Below are 23,877 nucleotides of genomic sequence, written 5' to 3'. Positions count from 1 at the left end.
TATTCCTACTTCAGGAAAGAAATCAACAGGTGGCTACTGCCTTCACTCTTACTTAACCAAGATAAATTTTTTTGTAGAAGTACATTTCTAGAAAAAAAGCCACAAAAGATCTTCAACAGTGACAGACATTTCAAAGAAATACTCCTCTTTTTCCCTAGGCTATACTTATTCTTATAATTTCCTCAACATTTAGTATATCTAATTTGGAATCCACCCAACATTAGCAACACCTGCCCAAAGAAACCACCTAACATTTGGGACAACTGTTGCTAGTATCCGCAGGAAAGTCCCTTAACTTCACCAAAACAGTAACAGTCATAGTAGTAACATAATCTTTAACAAAACATAATTAATTTTCTTAAATAACACAACAAAAAATTGCCTCAAAAAAGACATTCTCACTTACAGTGTCAGATTAATATTATGTAGCAATAAATACCCTAAGTTTATTTTCAAGAAAATTCTTGATTTAAAAACTAGCTTGTACCTTTTCAAGGTCTGGATCTTGAAAGGGAAATTTACTGATGACTATTTTATATTCTTCTTCATTAGTAATAGGGATGGGGCTATAATTATCTTCTTCAAAAATGTCCCTGTTAAGAAAGAAGAGGGAATTGAACTATCATTAGAGTCCTGAAGGACAACATATATTTTTTAAATTTACAACTATTACCAAAGCATTTTTAAAGTTGATTTCAGAGAGAGGAAAGGAAAAGAGAGAGAAAAAAAAACATCAATGATGAGAGAGAATAATCAATAGGCTGCCTCCTGCACTACCTCTATTTCTAAAATACTAAATATAAAAAATTGTTGATACTTATACATGATTCATCAAGACTGTCATATCCTTGGGACAACATTGTTCCAACATCACTCCTAAGAAATGTTATTACAAAAAGCTTAAATGAGGATTTTTTAGTGAGTGTTAATAGAAGTGCATCACCTTGTTCACTTAGATATTATAGAAAGAAAGACTTCTATCATAGTATTCATAAGGTCTGCCCTCTAGTTTTAAAAATTGATGGGGTAAATGCCAAGCTGGGGTAAATCGCTTAACATATTTTCTAATTTAATTTCATCAAATATTATTGCCACGTAACTTCTATCATATTACAGATGACATAGATCTAAGATTTCATGATTGACTTTTTTTCCAAATGAAGGAAGAAAAGGAGGGAAGGAGAGAGGGAGGGAGAAAGGGCGGAAGGAAGGAAAGTTTTTAGAATTTAAAAAGAAGGGAGATTTCTTTTTTTCATGGCAATAGAAAATTATATAGAAATTAAAATAATTTGTCTATGCCCTATAGGCAAGTGGTTAAAGCAAAAATAATTTTCCTTATTAGATGCTTTTAAGATTTTAATCTAATTATGTTGTTTATAAAAATGGCACTTTTACCCCCCAAAACAAAATTTAAAAGCATAAATTTCTAACACTAAACAAATACCTTTGAATACCTACAGCCTTTGACCCAATCATTTACTGGGAAAACAAACTACAGAGATTAAAACTAAAAGTAGTACATTTAAAAATTAATTACAAGTGGTGCAGCTACTGTGAAAAATAATGTGGCAATTCCTCAAAATATTAAACATATATTTATATATAATTCAGCAATTCCACTTCTGGGTATATACCCAAAAGAAGTGAAAACCAGGATTCAAACAGATATTTGTACACCAATGTTCACGGCATCATTATCCACAATAGCCAAAAGGTGGAAACAATTGAAATATCCATAGATGGATCAATTATAAATAAAATGTGGTATATACATACAATAGAGTATTATTCAACCTTTTAAAAAATGAAATTTTGAAAGTCACTGCAACATGGATGAACCTTAAAGACATTATTCCAAGTTAAATAATCCAGACACAAAAAAGTACAAATATGTATTTAAATATGTATCCCACATTTATGAAGTACTGAGAGCATAGAGACAAAGTAAAATGGTGATCACCAGGGGCTAGAAGAAGGGCATGGGAGTTCTTGTTTAATTGGTATAGAGTTTAAGTTTGGGAAGATAAAAAAACTTCTGGAGAAAGATAGTGGTGATGGTTACAATGTAAATGTACTTTATGCCACTAAACTGTATATTTCTAAAAGGTTAAAATGGTAAATTTTATGTTATATATATTTTACTACAATAAAAAATTATTATAAGCATTTTTATTGCTAAATACAAAATCAGTTACTTTAGCATTTGACAAACTTTTTCACCACATTAAGGCACCATGGCTCAGACTAACCTGAAAACTGTAGCCCATTTCTTAAGCAGTGTTTCATTGTATTGATCTCTTATTTCAAATAAAAGGTCAAAAAGTCGGTTCACTGGAAAACCATAACCCTAAAACACACACATAAAAAACAGATAAACATTCATTTTTTAAATGTTCATTTTTAAATGAAACTATTCATTTTTAAAATGTTGGAAATACTGGAGAATTGTTTGAAAGTAACCATTTACTATATCACATTATATGCCATTCCAACAGTATGAAAAAAAAAGATATTCTTTTGACTTTCTATTATGTTGCATTAAGTAAGAGTCTAGAAAGAGTTTTATGAAGCTGGAATAATCTTGCCATTTCTTCCCTCTCTCTTTACTCTGGATTTCTTGGTTAGCCTTAAAAAGCATCAGAAGTCAGACTGGTGAAAAAGTTCAAGATTGATTATCTAAATAACTGTCTTGAGAAGGAGTCCCTAAATAGGATACAAGAAAAGGGAATATGCTGTCTAAAACACGCTAGCTTCCTTTTGCACCTTCAATGTTAGAGTGACTTTGCTGTACAGGGAAATTTTACATCTTTTCCTCAAACATACTTTATTTCCAAAACTTTATTTCTTTCCAACTCCAAATTCATTGAAATCTTACCCATATCAGGACCAAACATTTTCACTCATCTCACAGGTCTGTCAAGGTTTACCTCTTCATCTTAGTTCTTGATCCTATCTCATCCTGTTAGAACCACTCCAGGGATTATCTATTCACTCTACTGTGCTCCTTTCTTTGGCTAAATAAATATGCTAAATCACCTCTCATCTTTAAGTCAAGAACAAAAGAAAAAAGCCCTCCATCAATTTTCTGTGCCCAGCCAGCTGCCTCCCTGTTACTCCTTTCATAGTCAAACCCTACAATAATCTAATTCCCATTCTCATTTCTGTATTAAAACTGCTCTCAACAATGACACAGATTACCTCCCAAATATGAAATTAAATGATCTCACTCTACCTTACCTCTTTTTCTTGAAACGCTGCTTTGAATTCCACAATACTCTCTCTCTCTTTGTTTTCTTAGCTATAAATAATGTAACCAGTTTCCTTTATCTCCTATCTCCATCCCTCAATCTTTTCTTCTAACTTCCTAGGGCATCTCAAGTCTACTGACTTCAAACACTAGTTTATTATTCTAAATCTGTATCTCTGGCTATACCTTTGTAAATTCTAATTATTTAATTCTAACACCTATTAGACATCTCCAGTCAGTCTGCCAGAAAGTACACTCAAGTTAATGTATCTCCTCTCATTCCAACTAAACCAAGTGTTTTTCTTATTTCCTATCTCTGTTAATAATTCTATCATCAGTCCAGTTTATCAGGAAAAAAAAAACTTGAAAAGAAACATCTAATCAGTTACCAAATTCTTTTGATTTCACCTCCTTTACGAATCTCTTTCAAATCTACCATTCTTCTCCATCATTTACTACCTTTCTTCCAGAAATATTCCCAGTGCCACTGCTTTATTTCATTTTTTTAACATCTCTTGCCTAGACCATTGTAAGAGCTTCCTAAACTGAAATTCCAACCATGTATCTCAACTCAATCTATTGCCCAAACTCTCAAAGTTATCATTTAAAAGTGTAAATCTGATCATGCCATTCCCCAGGTTAAAAACTATAGAAGGCTTACTAAAGTCCCACAAGATGTGCCACAGTCTGGGTCAAACTACATTATCAGTTTCAGGACCACTATTTTGCCCTTCTTTGCTCATACCCATATGCTATATATAGTTTCTGACACCATCAAGCTGTTCAACCCACCTCATGCTTACCACATCATACCTCTATCTATAGCTTACATGTGCTATTTTCTCTGCCACTAATGCTCCTTCCTTCAAATCTACTTGAACTCATCCTTCAAAATCCAGCCCACATATCAACAATTTGTATATAGCCTTTCCCAATTCATGAAATTAGTTAGTTATTCCATTTTCTGTGAGCCCAAAACTCTGTAATTATTGCTATAATAATATATTATACTTCTTTTTTTACAACTAAATTTTTTGAATCCAGGGATTTTTATATCCATACCATATTACTAATTTTTATGTCTCTATCATTATATGCACCATCTAGCTGCCAGCATTTAGTGAGTGCTCAAAATGTTAGTGAATAAATCAGTAAATGTTTACTTTTGATCTGCTTAATAGGCAGAACTATTAATATGCTGGTATTACATTTTTACTTTATTGTTTAGTCAGCTTTGTTTTAAGTGATAAAATAATGACATTAAGAATAATGACATTTAAAAATTGCATAATAAACCAAATAATATGCAATATCCTTTAAACAGTTTTTATGAAAATACCTTCCCCAATTCTTCAACTAATGGGTACAACTTGAAAAGCCAGTGTTTACTAATTTAGTAAAAGACCCACCTAATGCTCAGCTTGTCAATTTTCAATTAAATGAAAATACTGCAGGATTTCTGAATAAGTAAGGACTAGTATGTCTTCCTCAATCTTATTTCAAAGCTGTAAGATTAGAAAGGTATACTTATGAGGGTTTATACACCCATCACTGTGACTTTTTAGTGCCTCTATTACCTAATGTTTTCTATTACTCTTCTTTGATTATCTGAAGAGTTCCTTGGAACCACATCAAATACTCTCTAGATTCAACTGTACTCAAAATGCCAGTCTAAGATTAGTTTGTTATGGTTTACAAAGAGATAAGGAGCTTGCACCAGCACATAAATCAATTGGGGAATCCAATGAGCTATCACCTCATGTCTGTTAGAATAGCCATTCTAAAAAACATAAGATATAAAAAATGCTGGAGTGGATGTGAAGAAAAGGGAACCTTGTACACCGTTGAAGGAATTGTAATTTGGTACAGCCACTATGGAAAACAGTATGGAGGTTCCTAAAAAAAAACACTAAAAATAGAACTACCATATGATCCAGCAATTCCGCTGCCAGGAAATGAAAACACTCATTTGAAAAGATATCTGCACCCCTATGTTCATAGCAGCAGCATTTACAATAGCCAAAAAATGGAAACAACCTAAGTGTCCATCGATGAATGAATGGATTATGAAGTTTCGGTGTACATATATACAATGGAATATTATTCATCCATAAAATAATGTGGAAATCCTACCATTCGCAACAAGATGGATAGACCTGAAAGTATTATGCTAAGTGAAATAAGACAGACAGACAAAGACAAATACTGTATGATCTAACTTATATGTGGAATCTAAGAAAAAACACACCACAAAAATAAAACTCATAGAGAAAGAGATCAGACTTGTGGTTACCAGAAATAGAGGGTAGGATGAGGAGAAACTAGAGGAAGGTAGTCAAAAGGTACAAACTTCCAGTTATAAGTACAAGATGATGACTATAGCTAACACTGCTGTATGCTATACAGAAAAGTTAAGAGAGTAAATCCTAGGAGTTCTCATCGCAAAAAGAAATATTTTTCCTTTTTTCTTTTTATTTCCTTTTTATTGTTTCTACATGAGAAGATGATGTTAGCTGGACCAACTGTTGTAATCATTTCACAATATACATATAAATACTATCATCATGGCTATATTCCTTAAAAGTATGTAGTGATGTGTGTCAATAATTTCTCAATAAAACTGGAAAAAATATAAATCAATGCTGCTACTACCTACATCAAGAAAGTCCTGCTACAAAAAAAAATGCCAATTGAGCTAAACTTTGTAATTAGTGATGTGGTTGTATTTATATTCTGACGAAAAGTTCCTTTTTATTATGGATCCATAACAGTTTGCAGTCTAGTAACGGTTTGCAGGGTGTGATCCCCAGACTAGACTTCGAATTGCAGAGCTTTTAGCATTAGGATAGCAAAACTCCCTGAAGTTACTTAGAGATAGGCCTAAAAAATTAAGGCAGTCTCCAATAAAACTACACAAAAGTTTTTTGTGTTTTTCTTCCTAGAGAGATCAGTATTACATACACATTTGTCACAAAATTTATGAAAACAAAAACCCCCACATTATTTTGGCCTTATAGTTTATAAGCCATACAAATAATAAAGCTATAAGGCAAATAAAATAATTTATTAAAGGAGTTTGTGGAATCTTCTACTTGGGTTTAAGAATAAAGGAGACCTGCCCTAGCCGGTTTGGCTCAGTGGATAGAGCGTGGGCCTGCGGACTCAAGGGTCCCAGGTTTGATTCCGGCCAAAGGCATGTATCTTGGTTGTGGGCACATGACCAGTGGGGAGTGTGCAGGAGGCAGCTGATCAATGTTTCTCTCTCATTAATGTTTCTAAATCTCTATCCCTCTCCCTTCCACTCTGTAAAAAATCAATAAAATATCTTTTTTTAAAAAAGAATAAAGGAGACAATTATTCTTCTAGAATGGAAAGACTCTTGTGATAAAGCAAACAGTTTAAATTAGCATTTCCCAAATTATATTTTATAAAGCTCTAAACCTAACAGATGTTATAAGGGGAAAAAAGATTCAAGGGTCAAATATATTGGGAAAATGCTACATAATCACTTTCCTTTTGGAAATGCGTGGTATAAATTTGCTGAGAAAAGCTTTTCATGTAAAAGTCTGTTTTATTTTACTTAGAATTTCCCAAACATTTTTGACCAAAGAAATTTTATGTAGGTAACATCTATTATCACACTTTGGAAAATGCTAGTCTATATTTCATAAAACATTATTTCAACCACAAAAAAATCCCATAAGTTTAAGCCTGAAAACAATATGCAATCGATTTTTTATGATCAGTGACAAAGGAGGAGGGATGAGCTTAAAACCTTGATACTGAAAAATCACAAAGACACTGATTTTTCAGATAATTCAGTTTTAATCTTAGTTTTAAAAAAAGACTCAAAGAAGTAAAGTGATTTGCTCACAGTCATAGCACATCTGAAATTAGGAAGGAAATGAGTGAATACAACTGTCAAACTATGCGTTTTCATAATTATCACATTTAAAACTCAAAACAATTCTGAAAAGTAGTAATAAATCTATTTTCTCAAATGAGGATATAAAGTTTAGAAAACTTGTACTAGTAAATATACAATTATTCAACATCAGAGACGGAAAATTAACTCAGTGTCTGTGTGACTTCCAGGGCCCATGATCACTGTCCTAAGGCAGAACATATATCTCCTAATTTCTAGTACAGAGTTCTTTTTATTGCACCATGTTTTTTGTTTGTTTAGAAATAAAGTTGCTAGGCTGTTTTATTTTTTAAAGATTTTTAAAAGTGATTTTGAGAGAGAGAGAGAGAGAGAGAGAGAGAGAGAGAGAGAGAGAGAAAGAAACATCGCTGTGAGAGCAAAACATTGATGGGCTGCCTCCAGTATGCCCCCTACTGGGGATCAAGCCTGCAAACCAGGCATTTGTCCTGACCAGGAATCGAACAGGCAACTTTTGGGTGCATGGGATGGCGCCCAAACAACTACAAAAACACTTTTTCTATTCTAACTGAATTACCAATATTTAAAAAGATGGCAATATTCCATGAGCTCTGTCTAAAGTTCATAATAAGGCAGGAAGCTGTATGAAAAATCCTGGGTAAATGCTAATATATAAGTAAACATTTGGTTACTACTATTTTACTACCATTAATCCACAATAAATTAAATGAGCATAGCCTATTATTTTGTAAATCTTTAATTGCTTAAAATAGTCATTAATTGAATGTTAGAGTATCACCCACCTGCAAAGTATCTGCAAATATTACAATGAGATTCTTCAGCTCCAGAACAAGATCAGGATCAGTGCAATAAGACTGTGGTGGTGGTGGGGGGGGGGGGGGGGGGCAGGGGGGGTTGATATAGGAGTGGAAACAAACAAATAGAAAAACCCAGCGTCATTAGGTTAAAAACTAAGAATTAAAACCTGAATATTTTCCCTTTAATCTGCCAGACTTACAATAAATTTTGAATCTTGGTTATTAGTTAGATCCACAGCTGGCTTTCTCTAATTAGTAAAATTTCTTAGGGAAAAATCATTAAAATAATGTATCTACATATCTGTATTAAAAGATTTTCCTAAAATGTGCACATAGTAAACTTTGGTTAAAGCAATGACACTCATATTTCTACTAGTTATTTTCAAATGAAAAAATGGGTTTTAAATATATATATATTTATATATGTATATAAATATATAACTCATATTTTTAGTTCTCAAATATTTACCTTATAAGAGACACAAATACATTACTTTTTTCCAACATAAGAATTATAATTTAAGTATTTTATTAATAATGTACCAAAAGAAAATAATTAATTTCAAAGGAATAGTGAAATTCACTGTCCTCTTAAGAGTATTTAATAAAAATTCGAGTGTGATATATTGCATTCAACATATTATGACCTTGTATTGATGTCATGGAATTAATAGGAAGTATACTATAATTTTACATATTCAGAGCTGGTCTGAATATAAACCATAAAACACATTGTTTTTTATTAATATGTTAGGAAAATTAGTTCACTGGACAAATAGTGTATTAAGAATCTGGATTATACATAAATAAAATGCAGTGTATTTATAATATAAATATCACATAAGCTAATAATCCTCTTTTAAAATGTTTTCAATATTCTCAATAAAATTATAAATAAGGTTATAAAATTTTAAGTATGAAGAGATTTTACTGAAGGTAAACTACAGAAATTGTCTTAAGAAAAAGACTACACTGAACAATCATTAATTTCAGTAGTCTTTATAATACTAACATATTTATTATTTCCACAAGAAGCATATTATATAAATACTTAATCATTTTATTTTTATTCATTAAAAATATCTCATTACATAAAGTTTCTTTATTCAAATGAGTTCAAAATTTGACATTGCATATTTTTAAGAAACGTATAATTGCATTACTGCAAACAAATCATGAACATTGAAGAACAAGTTCTATTGTGTTTTGGGTTGTTGTTTTTTTAGTTTTAATGGTGGAATTTATTTTGGAAGCAAAGAATTTGGAATGATAATTAAAAACCCTTTATTCATGGTGTTTTTCAGTGATCTAATGAAGAGGTCAGTTGAGATTAATGAGACCAGCTTAATTCTTCGTTTTCTATAATATTGGACTAAAAATGTCTTGGGAAGCCCCAGTCAGTTGCAAAATCACAGCCCAATATTACCAAACGAAAGCCTGACAGTGCTATTTCCAAATCTGAGCAATAACTAAATATATACAGAATGATGGAAGTACAGTTTTCTTCTGACAATATCTGTCTCAGAAGTTCTCAAAGTAAATTAAAAATTTAGTAACATAAATTGTCTGACTTACTGAATGAGCTCTAAGGACAGCAATTATCTTTGAGAGGGCCATGTTCCAAAGTTCATCAGTGTATGCCCTGGTTACTAATCCTTGGGTCACATGCAAAATATGATCTTCAACCACAAAGAACCTAAAAACAGTAATTACCGATATAACATGTGTTAAAAAAATTCAAACCCAAATACAAAATTATTAGTTCTGACATTTAACATAATATAAAAATATTTATTTCCATATTAGATACATACCCTACAATTTGAGTGAAATATCTTCTATAGCCATCAACTGTTTCATGCTTTAAATGAAAAATAAAAATCAATTTAAACCAATACATACCAGAACAAAAAAGTCACTACATTTATTAACAAATATTTATTGAGAGCCTACTATATGCTGCATACATTTTAAAGCACCAGGGGATACACTGATAAATAACAAAAAGTCCTTATCCTCATGAAACTTGCATTAAAAATAAGACAGACAATAAACAAGTTAAAAAGTAAATATGACTTCAGAACTGCCCACCCTCTCAGCATTTAATTCAAGCCACCATCATCTCTCACTTGGGATATTACATCATTCTCCTACTAGTCTCCCTAGTTTTCAGGCTTGATCCTTAGTCTATTCTCCAGATACCTGCAAAAATGATACTTCCAAATAGTAATGAGATCACATATCTTCTGCTAAAAACCTTCCAATGACTTTTCATCTGATTCACAATAAATGTCAAACTCTTTCCAACGGTCTACAATTGCATATTGTTTATAATTATTTATAGTTTTGCATATAGATAATGATCTTGTGGTCAGAAGACATATTCTGTATGATTTCAAGTCTTTTATATTTGTTGAGATGTATTTAATGGCTCAGAATATGATCTATCCTGGTGAACATTCCAAGTCTAATTGAAAACCATGCATAGTCTGCTGTTTTGGGTAAAGTATTCAGTCAACATCAATTAATCAAGTCAGCTGATAATGTTTTTCAGGTTTTCTATTTTCTCTATCTTTGGTATTCTGAAGTTTCACTGTAAGGTCTTTAAGAGTAAATCCTTTTTATTTAACCTACTTGGTATTCCTTAGGCTTGACCTATAGGTTTCTATTTTTCATCTGTCCTGGCAAATTCTCAGCCATTATATCCTCAAATACTCCTCTGTCCCATTTGTTTTATCTTCTCTTTCTGAAACTCCAACTAGAAATATGTTAGACCTTCTTCCTGTATACCCTTGCTCTTATCTATTTTTATCATTTTGTCTCTCTGTGATTCTTTCTAGATAATTTCTTCAGATCAACTGAAGAGAATTCATCAACTGTCAAACCTATCATAAAATTTTAAATTTTAGTTACTATATCTTTAATATCTAGGTATTCTACCTGATTTTCCTTCACATTTTTTGGACATTCTCTATAGTTTCTTATTCCCTAATTATATCAGCAAGCTTATATAAATGCTCACACTAATCTCAATTTCTGCCTTCATTTAGGTATTCCTGTTTTCTTTGTTTTATAGTCAGATCTAATGAGGTATACGTTATATACAATAAAACTCACTCTTTTTCATGCACTACAAGTTTTCAAAAATATATCTGGTCATGTAACTATCACCAAAACCAATATATGGAACAGTTCCATATTCACTACATTTTTGTCCTGACTATACTTTTATCCTGACTATACTCTCTCTAAAAAAAAAAAAAAAAAAAAAAAAATCAATTTAAAAAAATACTTTTAAAAATAATTAATCAAGGTACAGAGTCCACCATGGTGTAAGAAACTAATGATTACTCCCAACAGCTTATATGTTTACTTGTTTATCCTTTTATTTACTCACTGTCTATTTTATTTGTTTACTGTCTACCTTTGCCAATAGAATGTAAGTTCATGAGAGAAGGGACTTATCTGTTTAGCTCACTGTTGTACCATCAGCACCCAAATCAATTACTGGAAATAGTAGGTGTTCAATAAATATTTATAGTTAAATGAATAGCGATGCAAGCTCTGAAGAAATTAAAGCAGGTAAGGAGATAAAAAGTGACAACATGACCGATTCAAAAATTTTATATACTTACCATATTTGACTGGGGCTGCAAAACCAGTCTTGCTTGTTTCTTTCTTTGTTTTCGATAATAATTTTCAAATATTTCCTCATCACCCTAAAATCAAATCAACAGAGTAATGAAAACATGTGTACACACACACACACACACACACACACACACACACACACAAAGATACTTACCAAAGCAGAATAAATGTGCAAACATCTGTAAACTGGAGAAAAATCAACGAGTTCTTGAACAGTTAAGACCTGAAAAAAAATACCATTTTTAAAAAATTAGAGGTCGAACTACTAGACCATTCTTGGATAATGTAAAGTTAAAGATAGGCAAGGAGATTCATTAACTTCATGTTATACAATTTATCACCTATAAAAAACAGAATATCAATGTAATGCCCTTTTTACATTCTTGTGGCATTTGTTCAGTAGTTCATTCTGTGTATATTTATCATCACTGGCTATTTTAGATTATCTTATACTAGAGGCCCAATGCATGATTTCGTGCATGGGGGGCAGGAAGGGACTGCGGGAGGTTGGCCGGCAGGCCCTGATCTAGTTGTGTAGATGTGCTGAGGTAGCAGCAAGCAAAGCCCACAGAGTGCCCCCAAACGCCTGAACACCAGCTACGCTCTGAGGTGTAAATACAGCTCTACTTCGCTGCCGGAGCTCCGGCCACCTCACTCCCTTGGGCGGAGTTGCTGACAGACAGACAGGAAGTCTCTCCTACCTCAGCCACAGGAGCGCTAGCCAATCAGCGGTTGGGAGCCTGGAAAGGCATGGGGCCAAGCTAGAAGTGGCTAATAGGGGCAGAAGGGCGAGTGGCATGGTGCGGTGGCAGAGGTAAGATGGCGGTGGTGCTTACTTTATGTCTTTCCAGTTAGGCTGCTGTCTTGCCCGTTCTGGCCCCTCCGAGCTGCTACTCTGTCTCGATCAGCGTTGGGGTTGCTTTCCTTCTACAGGCTTCCCGGACCCAGACTGTATGGTGCCCACTGCCCAGAGCCTTAGCCAGGGCAGGGACCGGCCAGGGGAGGGACTGCGGGAGGTTGGCCAGCCACCAGCCATGGGAGGTTGGCTGTGGGAGCACACTGACCACCAGGGGGCAGCTCCTGTGTTGAGCATCTGCCCCCTGGTCATCAGTGCACATCATAGCGACCAGTCATTTTAGTCGTTCCGGTTGTTTGGTCATAACAGCCACTTAGGCTTTATAGATAGATAGATAGATAGATAGATAGATAGATAGATAGATAAAAGCCTAACATGCTAAGTGTCTGACTGTTCGACCAGTCGCTATGATGTGCACTGACCACCAGGGGGCAGACGCTCCAACTATAGGTTAGCTTGTTGCTGGGGCCCAGCTGATCAGGACTGGGCGAGATGGGCTGGACATGCCCTGGAGCCCTCTCACCGTCCCTCCCTAGCCCCGACTGTGCACTGGTGAGGTCCCTCGCTGTGGCTTGCACCCTCTCACAATCCGGGACCCCTCGGGGGATGTCGGAGAGCTGGTTTCAGCCCAATCCCCACAGGCCAGGCCGAGGGACCCCACCAGTGCATGAATCCATGCACTGGGCCTCTAGTAAGGTAATAAAGGAGAGAGACTTATGTCTTCAAATACTTGGTAGGGTGCCAGAAAAACTGTTACAGATAAGAGGCTACATCATTATTGCCATTTTTATTTTTTGTGCCTGTGTTCTTTTTTCCCTTTTTATTTCTTCTTTTTACACCAGTCCCTTTAGCATTTCTTGCATTGGATTTATGGTATAACTATAGACCAAGTTCCTACTCTTATGCAGCTAAGTCGTATGATCTACTATTTCATCAAATTGAAGACATAATCATTACTATTTTATAAAACACTAAGAAAGAAAAAAAAACACTAGCACTTGAAACTATATCAATTTAAGATGTATCCCAACTCTGAGAAGTTGCGCCTCAGAAGAGATGAAATAGAGTAGTATAAAGTTACTCAAACTTGAGATATAAATTTTTTTTTATTTTTTAAATACATATTTTTATTGATCTCAGAGAGGAAAGGAGAGAGAGAGGAACATCCATGATGAGAGAGAATCATGGATCGGCTGCCTCCTGCACGCCCCCCACTGGGGATCAAGCCCACAACCTGGACATGTGCCCTGACGGGGAATTGAACAGTGACCTCCTGGTTCAGAGGTCAACGCTCAATCACTGAGCCACGCCAGCCAGGCTAAATTATTTTTAAAGAAACATACTTCTATGCTCATGAGTCCCCAGAGTAGATTTATTTTTTATAGTCCCCAGAGTAGATTTATTTTTTATTATAAAGTTACTTATTAGGGAAAATGATAGAAACAAATACAAGTAATAATAAAATACATCAGTAAAAACAGGGAAACAACCAAGTTTTTCTTACAGTATGGATTTAGTAGTAGGGCATGATGGTAATACTCTCAGCAGTTAAAGATACAAAACATCCCTGGCTGGTGTTGCTCATTGTTTAGAGCAGTGGTGGGCAAACTGCGGCTCGCTAGCCACATGCGGCTTTTTGGCCCCTTGAGTGTGGCTCTTCCTAAGCCTTAGGAGTACCCTAATTAAGTTAATAACAATGTACCTACCTATACAGTTTAAGTTTAAAAATTTTGGCTCTCAAAAGAAATTTCAATCGTTGTACTGTTGATATTTGGCTCTGTTGACTAATGAGTTTCCCGACCACTGGTTTAGAGTATCCACCTGAGCACCGAAGGGTCACAGGTTCGATTGGTGTTTCTCTTTCTCTCTCTCTCCTTCTCCCTCTCCGGCCAGGGATGTTTTGTATCTTTAACTGCTGAGAGTATTACCATCATGCCCTACTACTAAATCCATACTGTAAGAAAAACTTGGTTGTTTCCCTGTTTTTACAGATGTATTTTATTATTACTTGTATTTGTTTCTATCATTCTCTCTCTCTCTCTCTCTCTCTCTCTCTCTCTCTCTAAATAAGTAATCTTTTAAAATAATAATTTCAAGGTTTCTAAATTTATTAAAATTTTTCAAGAAACAAAAAACTTTAAAAAAGAAATAAAAACTTTAATCATATTAAAATTATTTTATAGTATCTCAGCACCAATTTTTTTTAAAGGAAGGCTATCCAGAATTAGTCTGAATTTTAAGGTCAAGCTATCATGAAATTAAATGCTTACCACAGATAAAGAAATATATTTTTTTTAAAAAAAGATAATTAAAATATAACCGATCACTTCAAAAAATTAGATTTACACTTTTGCTGCTAATTGTGGCAGAACAACTAAGTTGAACTATTTCTGATTTACAAGTATAAACTACAATATTTCGTGTTTATTATGCAATCTAATACTTCAGATCATTCTATTGTCCTACTATCACTAACTAGTCTACTTAAATTTAATTTGCACATGGTAAGAATAAGAATCACAGTCATACATTAAAAGAAAAGAATTAATTTAAAAGAAAAAAATTCATACAAAGAAAGAAAATATAAAAATATTAGATGAATCCACAGGCAGCAAAATCTCAGACATATGCCGAAGCAATATCTTCACCGATACAGCTCCTAGAGCAGTGGAAACTAAAGAGAAAATAAACAAATGGGACTACATCAAAATAAAAAGCTTCTGCACAGCAGAAGAAACCACCAACAAAACAACAAAAAAGCCCACTGCATGGGAGAACATATTTGCCAATGTTATCACCAATAAGCGTTTAATCTCCAACATTTACAGGGACCTCATACAACTTAACAAAAGGAAGATAAACAACCCAATCAAAAAATGGGCAACGGACCTAAATAGATACTTTTCAAAAGAGAACATAAGGAAGGCCAAGAGACAATACGAAAACATGCTCAAAGTCACTAATCATCCAAGAGATGCAAATCAAAATAACAATGCGGTACCATCTCACACCTGTCAGATGGCTGTCATCAACAAATCAACAAATGACAAGTGCTGGCGAGGATGCGGAGAAAAAGGAACCCTCATGCACTGCTGGTGGGAATGCAGACTGGTGCAGCTACTGTGGAGAACAGTATGGAGTTTCCTCAAAAAACTAAAAATGGAACTCCCATTTGATCCAGTGATACCACTTCTAGGAATATATCCCAAGAAACTAGAAACACCAATCAGAAAGGACACATGCACCCCTATGTTCATTGCAGCACAATTTACCATAGCTAAGATTTGGAAACAGCCTAAGTGCCCATCAGCAGATGAGTGGATTAAAAAACTGTGGTACATCTACACAGTGGAATACTACACTGCAGTAAAAAAAGAAGGAATTCTTACCACTTGCAACAGCATAGATGGAACTGGAGAGCATTATGCTAAGCGAAATAAGTCAGTCAGAGAAAGATAAATATCACATGATCTCACTCATTTGTGGAATATAATGAACAACATAAACTGATGAACAAAAACAAATCCAGAGACAGAGAAGCATCGATCAGACTGTCAAACCTCAGAGGGAAGGTAGGGGAGGGTGGGGGTAAAGGGGAGACATCAACCAAAGGATTTATATGCATGCATTTATATTAGACTTATGCCTAACCAATGGACACAGACACCAGGGGGGTGAGGGCATGAGTGGAGGGAGGGGGGGAGGGGGCAATGGGGGAATAAGGACACATATGTAATTCCTTAATCAATAAAGAAAAAAAGAAAAATGAAAGAAAACAAAAAAGGAAAGAAAAGAAAGAAGACAGAGATAAAGTAACTCTAGTCACCTCCTCTTCATTCTCATCCTCTTCCTCAAATGTATGTTTCAACACAATTTCATTCCTTTCTTCTGTAATTCTATCATTTATATACATGTGCCTCCCAAATTTTACATTATTTTGCTTCTGCAAAGCAACACTGAAGGTTTTCTGCTGTTGTGCCTATTGGGAAAAAGAAAAATTCAGATTATTTCAAAATTTATTATGGTCAAAATTGGTTCAAGAATTCATTCATATTTTCCTATATTTTTGTCTGCAGGTATAGGATGTGGAGTAATATCCCATTTTTAATTTATGATATGTGGCCTTTCTCCTCTTTTTTGAACAGTCTTGCAAGGGTTTATAATTTTATTTTAAAAGATTAAGACCCAACTTTTAACTCTGTTGATTCTCCCTAGAGTGTTTTGTTTTTTATTATATTGATTTCTATTCTTACCTTTATTATTTCTTTCTACTTACTTTTTAAAAAATTGTATTTTATTGTGGTAAGCATACTTAAGATGAAATCTACCATAAATTTTAAGTGTACATAGATTATTATATTATTTCAATATATTAATATTAACATTATGTTAATATATTAATACATTATTTTTAACTATAAGTACAATGTTGTACAGCAGACCTCTAAAGTTTATCCATCTTGCTTAACTGAAACATTATACCTGTTGATTAGTAACACCTCTTTCCCGCTCCTTCCAGCCCCTGGTAACCACCATCCCACTCTTCAATTCTATGAATTTGACTATTTTAGATTATTTTCCTTTTTATAGACTGGGTGTAGTATTCCCTTGTATGTATATACCACAATTTCTTAAACCATTCATCTGGCAACTACTATGTGGTTGGGATTGATCCTTATAGTTAGCCAGCCTGAACGAACGGGCCAATAGCAATCAACACTCAATTACAACAGGAGGGCCCACATAAACCACAAAAGAGTCGGTCATTCCTAGAGCACCCAGCTCTGCCTCCACCTACCAGCCGCCTATTAGGCTCACTCACTTCAGTGGAGCCTCTGGAGATACTAAGGCACAGAGTTCTTCTTTGATCTCTTTGGTAACCCAATCATTGTTTAATAGCATGCTATTCAGCTTCCAAGTGTTTGAATTTTTTTTATTGTTTTTACTGTAGTTTCTTTCTAATATTATGCCATTGAGGTCTGAGAAGATGCTTTATATGATTTCAATCTTCTTGAATTTGGAGAGACTTTGCCTGTGACCCAATATGTGGTCTATCTTTAAAAATGTCCCTGCCCTGGCTGGTTTTGCTCAGTGGATAGAGCATCGGCCTGCAGACTGAAGGGTCCCGGGTTCGATTCCGGTCAAGGACACATGCCTGGGTTGTGGGCTCGATCCTCAGTGGGGGGCATGCAGGAGGCAGCCAATCAGTGATTCTCTCTTATTGATATTTCTCTCTCTCTCTCCCTCTCCCTTCCTCTCTAAAATCAATAAAAATATATTTTTTAAAAAAATAAAAATGTCCCATGTGCACTTGAGAACGTATATTCCATGGCTTTGGGGTGCAATGTTCTGAAGATGTCAATTAAGTCCATCTGATCTAGTGAGTCATTAAGAATTGCTGTATCTTTGCTGATTTTTTTTCTAGAGGATTTATCCAGTGATGTCAGTGGTGTATTAATGTCCCCTACTATGACTGTATTGATATCTTCCAGAATTTTTAAGTATTTGGGTGCTCCTGCATTGGGTGCATATACGTTTACCAGGATTATAACCTCTTGTTGTATTGATCCCTTTAGTATTATGATGTGGCCTTCCTTATCTCTTGTTATGGCCTTCACTTTGAGGTCTATTTTGTCAAATATGAGTATTGCTACCCCAGCCTTTTTTTTTTTTTTTTTTTTTTTTTTCATTTCTATTTGCCTGGAAGATACTTTTCCATCCCTTCACTTTCAGTCTGTGTGATTTCCTTGTTCTGAGGTGGGTCTCTTGTAGACAGCACATACATGGGTCATGTTTTCTTAGCCATTCAGCCACTTGATATCTTTTGATTGGAGCATTTAGTCCACTTATGTTTAAAGTTATTATTGACAGGTACCTGTTTGTAGCCATTTTTATTTTGTGCCTGTGTTCTTTCTTCCCTTTTTATTTCTTCTTTTTACACCAGTCCCTTTAGCATTTCTTGCATTGCTGGCTTGGTGGTGATAAACTTCTTTAGCCTCTTTTTGTCTATGAAGCTCCTTATTTCCCCTTCAATTTTGAATGATAGCCTCTTGGATTCAGTCCCTTGCTTTGCATCACTTTGTAAACTTCCTTCCATTCCTTTTTGGCTGATGTGTTTCTGTTGAGAAATCATTTGATAATCTAATGGGAGATCCCTTGTACATAATTTTCTGTCTCTCTCTTGCAGCCTTTAAGATTCTCTCTTTGTCCTGAACATTTGCCATCATAATTATGACATGTCTTGGTGTGGGTCTTTTCAGGCTCATCTTGTTTGGGACTCTCCGTGCTTATGTAACTTTTTTCTTACCAACATCAGGGAATTTTCTGACATTATTTCATCAAATAGGTTTTCTAACCCTTGTTCTTCTTCCTGTAATTCTTGCACCCTTATTATTCATATGTTGCTTTGTTTCATGTTGTCCCAAAGCTCCCTTAGGCTCTCCTCCTGTTTTTTAAATTTTTTTCTCCAATTGCAATTCAGTTTGGGTGTGTTTTGCTTCCCTATCTTCTAATTTGCTAATTCGGTCCTCTGCTTCTCCTAGCCTACTTTTGAAACTTCCCATAGTGTTTTTTATTGCAGCTATATCACTCTTTATCTCTTCTTGAATCTTACATAAGTTTTTGATTTTTTTTCATACATCCAGTTGATGAAATGTATGACCCTTAGTCTGAATTCTTTTTCTGATATATTGCATGCCTCCATTTCACTTAGCTCCTTTTCTGGTGCTTCCTCCTTTTCTTTCCTTTTGGGTTTCTTTGCCTTCCCATTTTTGCTCTCACTGAAGGATCTAGGTGTCGAGTCGTACAGGGGCTGATCCTCGGGTGGCAGCGGCTCCCTGGGCGGCGGCTGCTCCTTGGGTAGTCATGGCAGAAGCTGCTCCTCAATTGGTGGCGGCTCCTCTGGTGGGCACTGCTCACAGCAGTGATGGCTCCTCTGGCTGGCGAGGCAGGCTGCTCTCACAGCTTCTGCTCCTCGGATTGGGGCAGGCTGCTCACAAGGCTGCTGCTCCTCAGACAGGAGCAGGCTCTGCGCAGCTGTCCGTGCGCAGCTGTCTGTGCACAGCTGCTGCTCCTTGGACAGGGCAGGCAGTTCATGAAGCTGCTGCTCCTTGGACGGGGGCAGGCTGCGCGTGGCTTCTGCTCCTCATACAGGGGCGGGCTGCTGGTGAGGCTGCTGCTTCTCATACGGGGATGGGCTGCATGCAGCTGTTGCTCCTTGGAGAGGGGCCGGCTGCTCGCAAGGCTGCTGCTCCTCGGATGGGGGCGGGCTGTTCGTGGCTGCTGCTCAGAAGTCAGTTTATTGCTATGAGGATGTGTTCCACCCAAGAAAAATGATATCTGGGGTGTGGGAGAGTGACTCAGCACAAGGATCCTGGCAGCTGTCCCTTCTGCTCTCTCCCCAGAGCCATAAACCCCAGTCTCTTCTCATGTGACTCTAGTCTTCTCCAGCTTCCCCTCTGCCAGAGCTCAGGGTGAATGGCTACAAAAGAGTTTTTGCGCACTGACTCTTGAAGAGGGTGCCTATGTCTCTAGCAGACTCCCATCTCTCCCTGGCATACATAATCACTGATTTTCACAGCCAGATGTTATGTGGTCACCTCTTCATGGCTCTGGTGCTCTGGGCTGGAGAGCCCAACATGGGGTTGAGACCCCACGCTCCTAAGGGAGAACCTTTGCAGCTGAGATATCCCACCAAGATCTCATCTACTGCCCTGGGGAGCTAGCCCTTTTCATCTCCCTGCCCTTCCTACCAGTCTGCTGTGGCTTCTTCTATAAATCCTTGACTATAAGATTTCTGTTCAGCTATTCTTCGATTGGTTATTCAAGTTGATTGTTCTATATTTTTAGCTGTAATTTCAGTTTGGTCTTGGGAAGAGGTGAGTGTAGCTTCCACTTACTCCACCGCCATCTTGTATCTCTTGCCAATTTCTCCACATTCTTTCCAACACTTGTTTTCTCTCTCTCTCTCTCTCTCTCTCTCTCTCTCTCTCTCTCTCTCTCTCTCTCCCATCCTGACAGGTGTGAGGTGACATCCCATTGTGATTTTATTTTGCATTTCCCTGAGGTTAGTGATGCTGACATGTTCTCATATACCTGTTGGCCATTTGTATGTCTACTTTAAAAAAAACATGTCAATTGCCCTGGCCAGTTTGTCTCAGTAGTTAGACTGTCAGCCCAAGGACCAAAGTTTCATGGTTATTGATTTCCCGTCAAGAGTATACACCTCAGCTACAGATTTGATCCCTGGCCCTGGTTGAGATGCAAGCAGGAAGCAACCAATCAATGTGTCTCTCTCATGTTGATGACTTTCTATCTCTCTCTCTCTTCCTCCCTCCCTCCTTCCCTCCCTCCATTCCTCTTCCCTCCCTTCCACTCTGTCTAAAAATCAGTGGGAAAATATCCTCAGATGAGGATTTAAAAAATAGTCTATTCAAGTCCTTAGGCCATTTTTAAAATCAGATGATTAGATTCTTTACTCTTGAGTTGTAAGAGTTCCTTACATATTTTGGAGATTAATCCCTAATGAAATATATAGGTTGCAAACATTTTCTTCCATTCTGTAGATGGCCTTTTCATTCTGATAATTGTTTCCTTTGCTGTACAGAAGCATAATGGCTGGGAAATTTATATATACTGTCACACATGTCAGTAATGCATTCTTTTTCATTGCTAAGTAATATTCCATTTTATGAGTATAGCACAATTTGTTTATCCATTCTCCTTAGGTTGTTGCCAGTTTTTAGCCAACTGTAAATAAAGATACTATGAGCATCATGAGAACATGTTTTCATTTCTCATTGGTAAATAACTAGGAGAGGAAATGCTGACTCAAAGGTAGGTACATTAACTTTATAACTGCCAAATCTTTTCCCATTGCTTGTCTTTTTATTATTGAGCTGTAGGAGTTTATTCCAGATAATACTTTCAATTTGTTTTAAAGAGAGAGCAATTTAGAACCTTAACATAAAAAGGCTGCCACTTTTCAGCTAATTTTATACCAAATTTGACTGGTGGCAAAAGTTAATGTAACACCACATAGATGGAGAACACTGCTAAGGAATCAGATAGTACGTCAAGTTAAATAAGGAATAACCACAATTCAAAAGACTCTAGTGAATCCATTCTAAACAGGAACCAGGAAAAATGACAAAAGGGTACAACTAAACAAAAATAAGCATTTCATGGACGTAAAGAAAGTAAACTTTGAATATATTCTATAACCTAGATTATTAAATAATTAAATTTTAAAAAAATTTAACCTCACCTGTTTCATTGCTGCTTCACCTATTTTATTAGAATGTTTTCGAATGCTTTCCAAAAAGTCTTTGAGATCAGACATAGAGATTTCTTTAATATCCTCACGGAGTTTAGGAAGATTTTCTATCATTAGCTGACAAAACCGGTATTGACTAACCCGGGGAAAATAAACATTCTCTAATTGTTCCATAGTTTTTAGAGCAGAGTAATACCTGTGAGAAGTTAAAAAGAAAACTCTATAAAGTTCTTATTACATTAATTTTACAAATAATCAATCTAACACTCCCATCAAAAAAGTCAGGTATAAGTAAAACAAACATTTATTTTTATTTACTAAGAAGCACAAACTATAAATCATAAGAATAAGCTACAAGCTGAAAATTCATGGCTTATACACTAACATACAACTTCATTTCACTTCATCCAAATTATATAACATCACAAGCATTATAGTCATCACTATATCTAAATGTATAATAATTATAAATTTTTAAATTAGAATATTTAGTTGATAGGTGATTTCATTAATATCTCTCCCATCAACACACCATCACCATCCAAAAATACAAAGCACAGATTTAATTTAAAGTAAAATATATTTTAAGGAATTTTAAAAAAAGTAACTGTCTAAGACAATTAGAAATAATATTGTGTCACAAAAAAAAAAATAAAAAACCACTGGCAGAGTGATTTTTTTTTTTCCATTTCAACAAATACTGAATGCCTATTACTTAGTAGGCACTGGTGGCATGCTGGATATACAGCAATTAGTAAAGTATAGATTATGCCCTAGAAAAACTAATATATAATTTCATATACATCAATTTTCTCTAGACTTCTATAAGACAGATATCTACGGCAGATTATTACTATTAGATGAGAAAACTGAAACACAGAAAAAGGATATATAATTTGGTCAAGATACTAAAATTAATAATAGGACTCAAACTTTCCAAAATTGTCAATATCCTGCAATAATATTCACCACCAAAATCCATTTAAGAGTAGGTAGAGGATTTCTAAATTAATTAATTAATATTCTATGCCTTTCCAGTGATTTAGATATTAAAATGAGAAAAGGCACTATCGAAAAATAAACCAGAAAGTAATATATATGCAAACTAAAAAAAGAAGGTTGAAAAGCTACTTAAAGATATTTATTGGTTTTTTTAGCTTATATATTCTCAAAGGTAGAGTATATTTTGCAAATTGTCACAAAATTGTACCACTAATTTAAAAATTACACCTAAATTTTATTGTAGTAATTTAAAATCACTAGAATTGTTATAATATAAATAATATTACTTAAATATATATATGTATGTGTGTGTGTATATATATATATATTTGGCCCTAGCCGTTTGCCTCAGTGAACAGAGTGTCGGTCTGCGGACCAAAGGATCCAAGGTTCAATTCCAGTCAAGGGCATGTACCTTAGTTGCAAGCTCCTCCCGAGCCTGGGCCCTGGTCAAGGCTTACACAGGAGGCAACCATTGTGCAGGAGGCAACCAAACAATGTGTTTCTCTCACATTGATGTTTCTCCCTGTCTTTCCCTCTCTCTTCCACTCTCCCTAAAAATCAATGGAAATACATCCTTGGTTGAGGATTAACAACAACAACAAAGAAACCAAACAAATACATATATATTAGAGGCCCAGTGCACGAATTCATGCATGGGTGGGGTCCCTTGGCCTGGTCAGCGATCAGGGCCGATTGGGGCCATCTCGCCCAGTCCCGATTGGGGCCGGCCGGAGGGAGGGACCGCAGGAGGCTGGCTGGCCGCGGGAGGTTGGCTGTGGGAGGGCACTGACCACCAGGGGCAGCTCCTGCGTTGAGTGTCTGCCCCCTGGTGGTCAGTGCATATCATAGCTACCAAAAGGTCATCCGGTCAAAACAGTCACTTAGGCTTTTATGTATATACTAGAGGCCTGGTGCACAAAAATTTGTACACTAGGGGGGGAAGGGGGGTCCCTCAGCCCGGCCTGTGCCCTCTCGCAGTCTGGGACCCCTTGGGAGATAACGACCTGCTGGCTTAGGCCTGCTCCCGGGTGGCAGAGGGCAGGCCCAATCCCTAGGTGCAGCCCCTGGTCGGGCTCAGAACAGGGCCAATTGGGGAGTTGGGGCGCCGCCCTCTGTCATGCACAGAGCAGGGCGATCGGGAGG

At 35.9% G+C, this 23,877-nt stretch overlaps 1 protein-coding gene across 2 annotated transcripts in view; it reads right to left on the bottom strand.

Moving 5' to 3' along the window:
* The window catches only part of EXOC6 (exocyst complex component 6), a 150,216-nt gene that overhangs the window by 81,696 nt on the left and 44,643 nt on the right, over positions 1-23,877 (bottom strand). For both annotated transcript variants that reach the window (XM_081104336.1, XM_081104337.1), the window contains exons 6-14: positions 21,721-21,925; positions 16,282-16,434; positions 11,754-11,822; positions 11,584-11,667; positions 9,763-9,809; positions 9,524-9,644; positions 7,934-8,005; positions 2,250-2,347; positions 488-593 (exon numbers count right to left, since the gene is read on the bottom strand). In XM_081104336.1, the coding sequence (XP_080960462.1) occupies positions 488-593; positions 2,250-2,347; positions 7,934-8,005; positions 9,524-9,644; positions 9,763-9,809; positions 11,584-11,667; positions 11,754-11,822; positions 16,282-16,434; positions 21,721-21,925 (955 nt within the window). The remainder of the gene's footprint in view (positions 1-487; positions 594-2,249; positions 2,348-7,933; positions 8,006-9,523; positions 9,645-9,762; positions 9,810-11,583; positions 11,668-11,753; positions 11,823-16,281; positions 16,435-21,720; positions 21,926-23,877) is intronic.

Source organism: Myotis nattereri, assembly GCF_964212035.1.
Source record: "Myotis nattereri genome assembly, chromosome: 13".
NCBI classification, from domain to species: domain Eukaryota; kingdom Metazoa; phylum Chordata; class Mammalia; order Chiroptera; family Vespertilionidae; genus Myotis; species Myotis nattereri.
The sequence above is the reverse complement of the archived record's forward strand: the minus strand, read 5'-3'. Positions and strand labels throughout refer to the sequence as shown.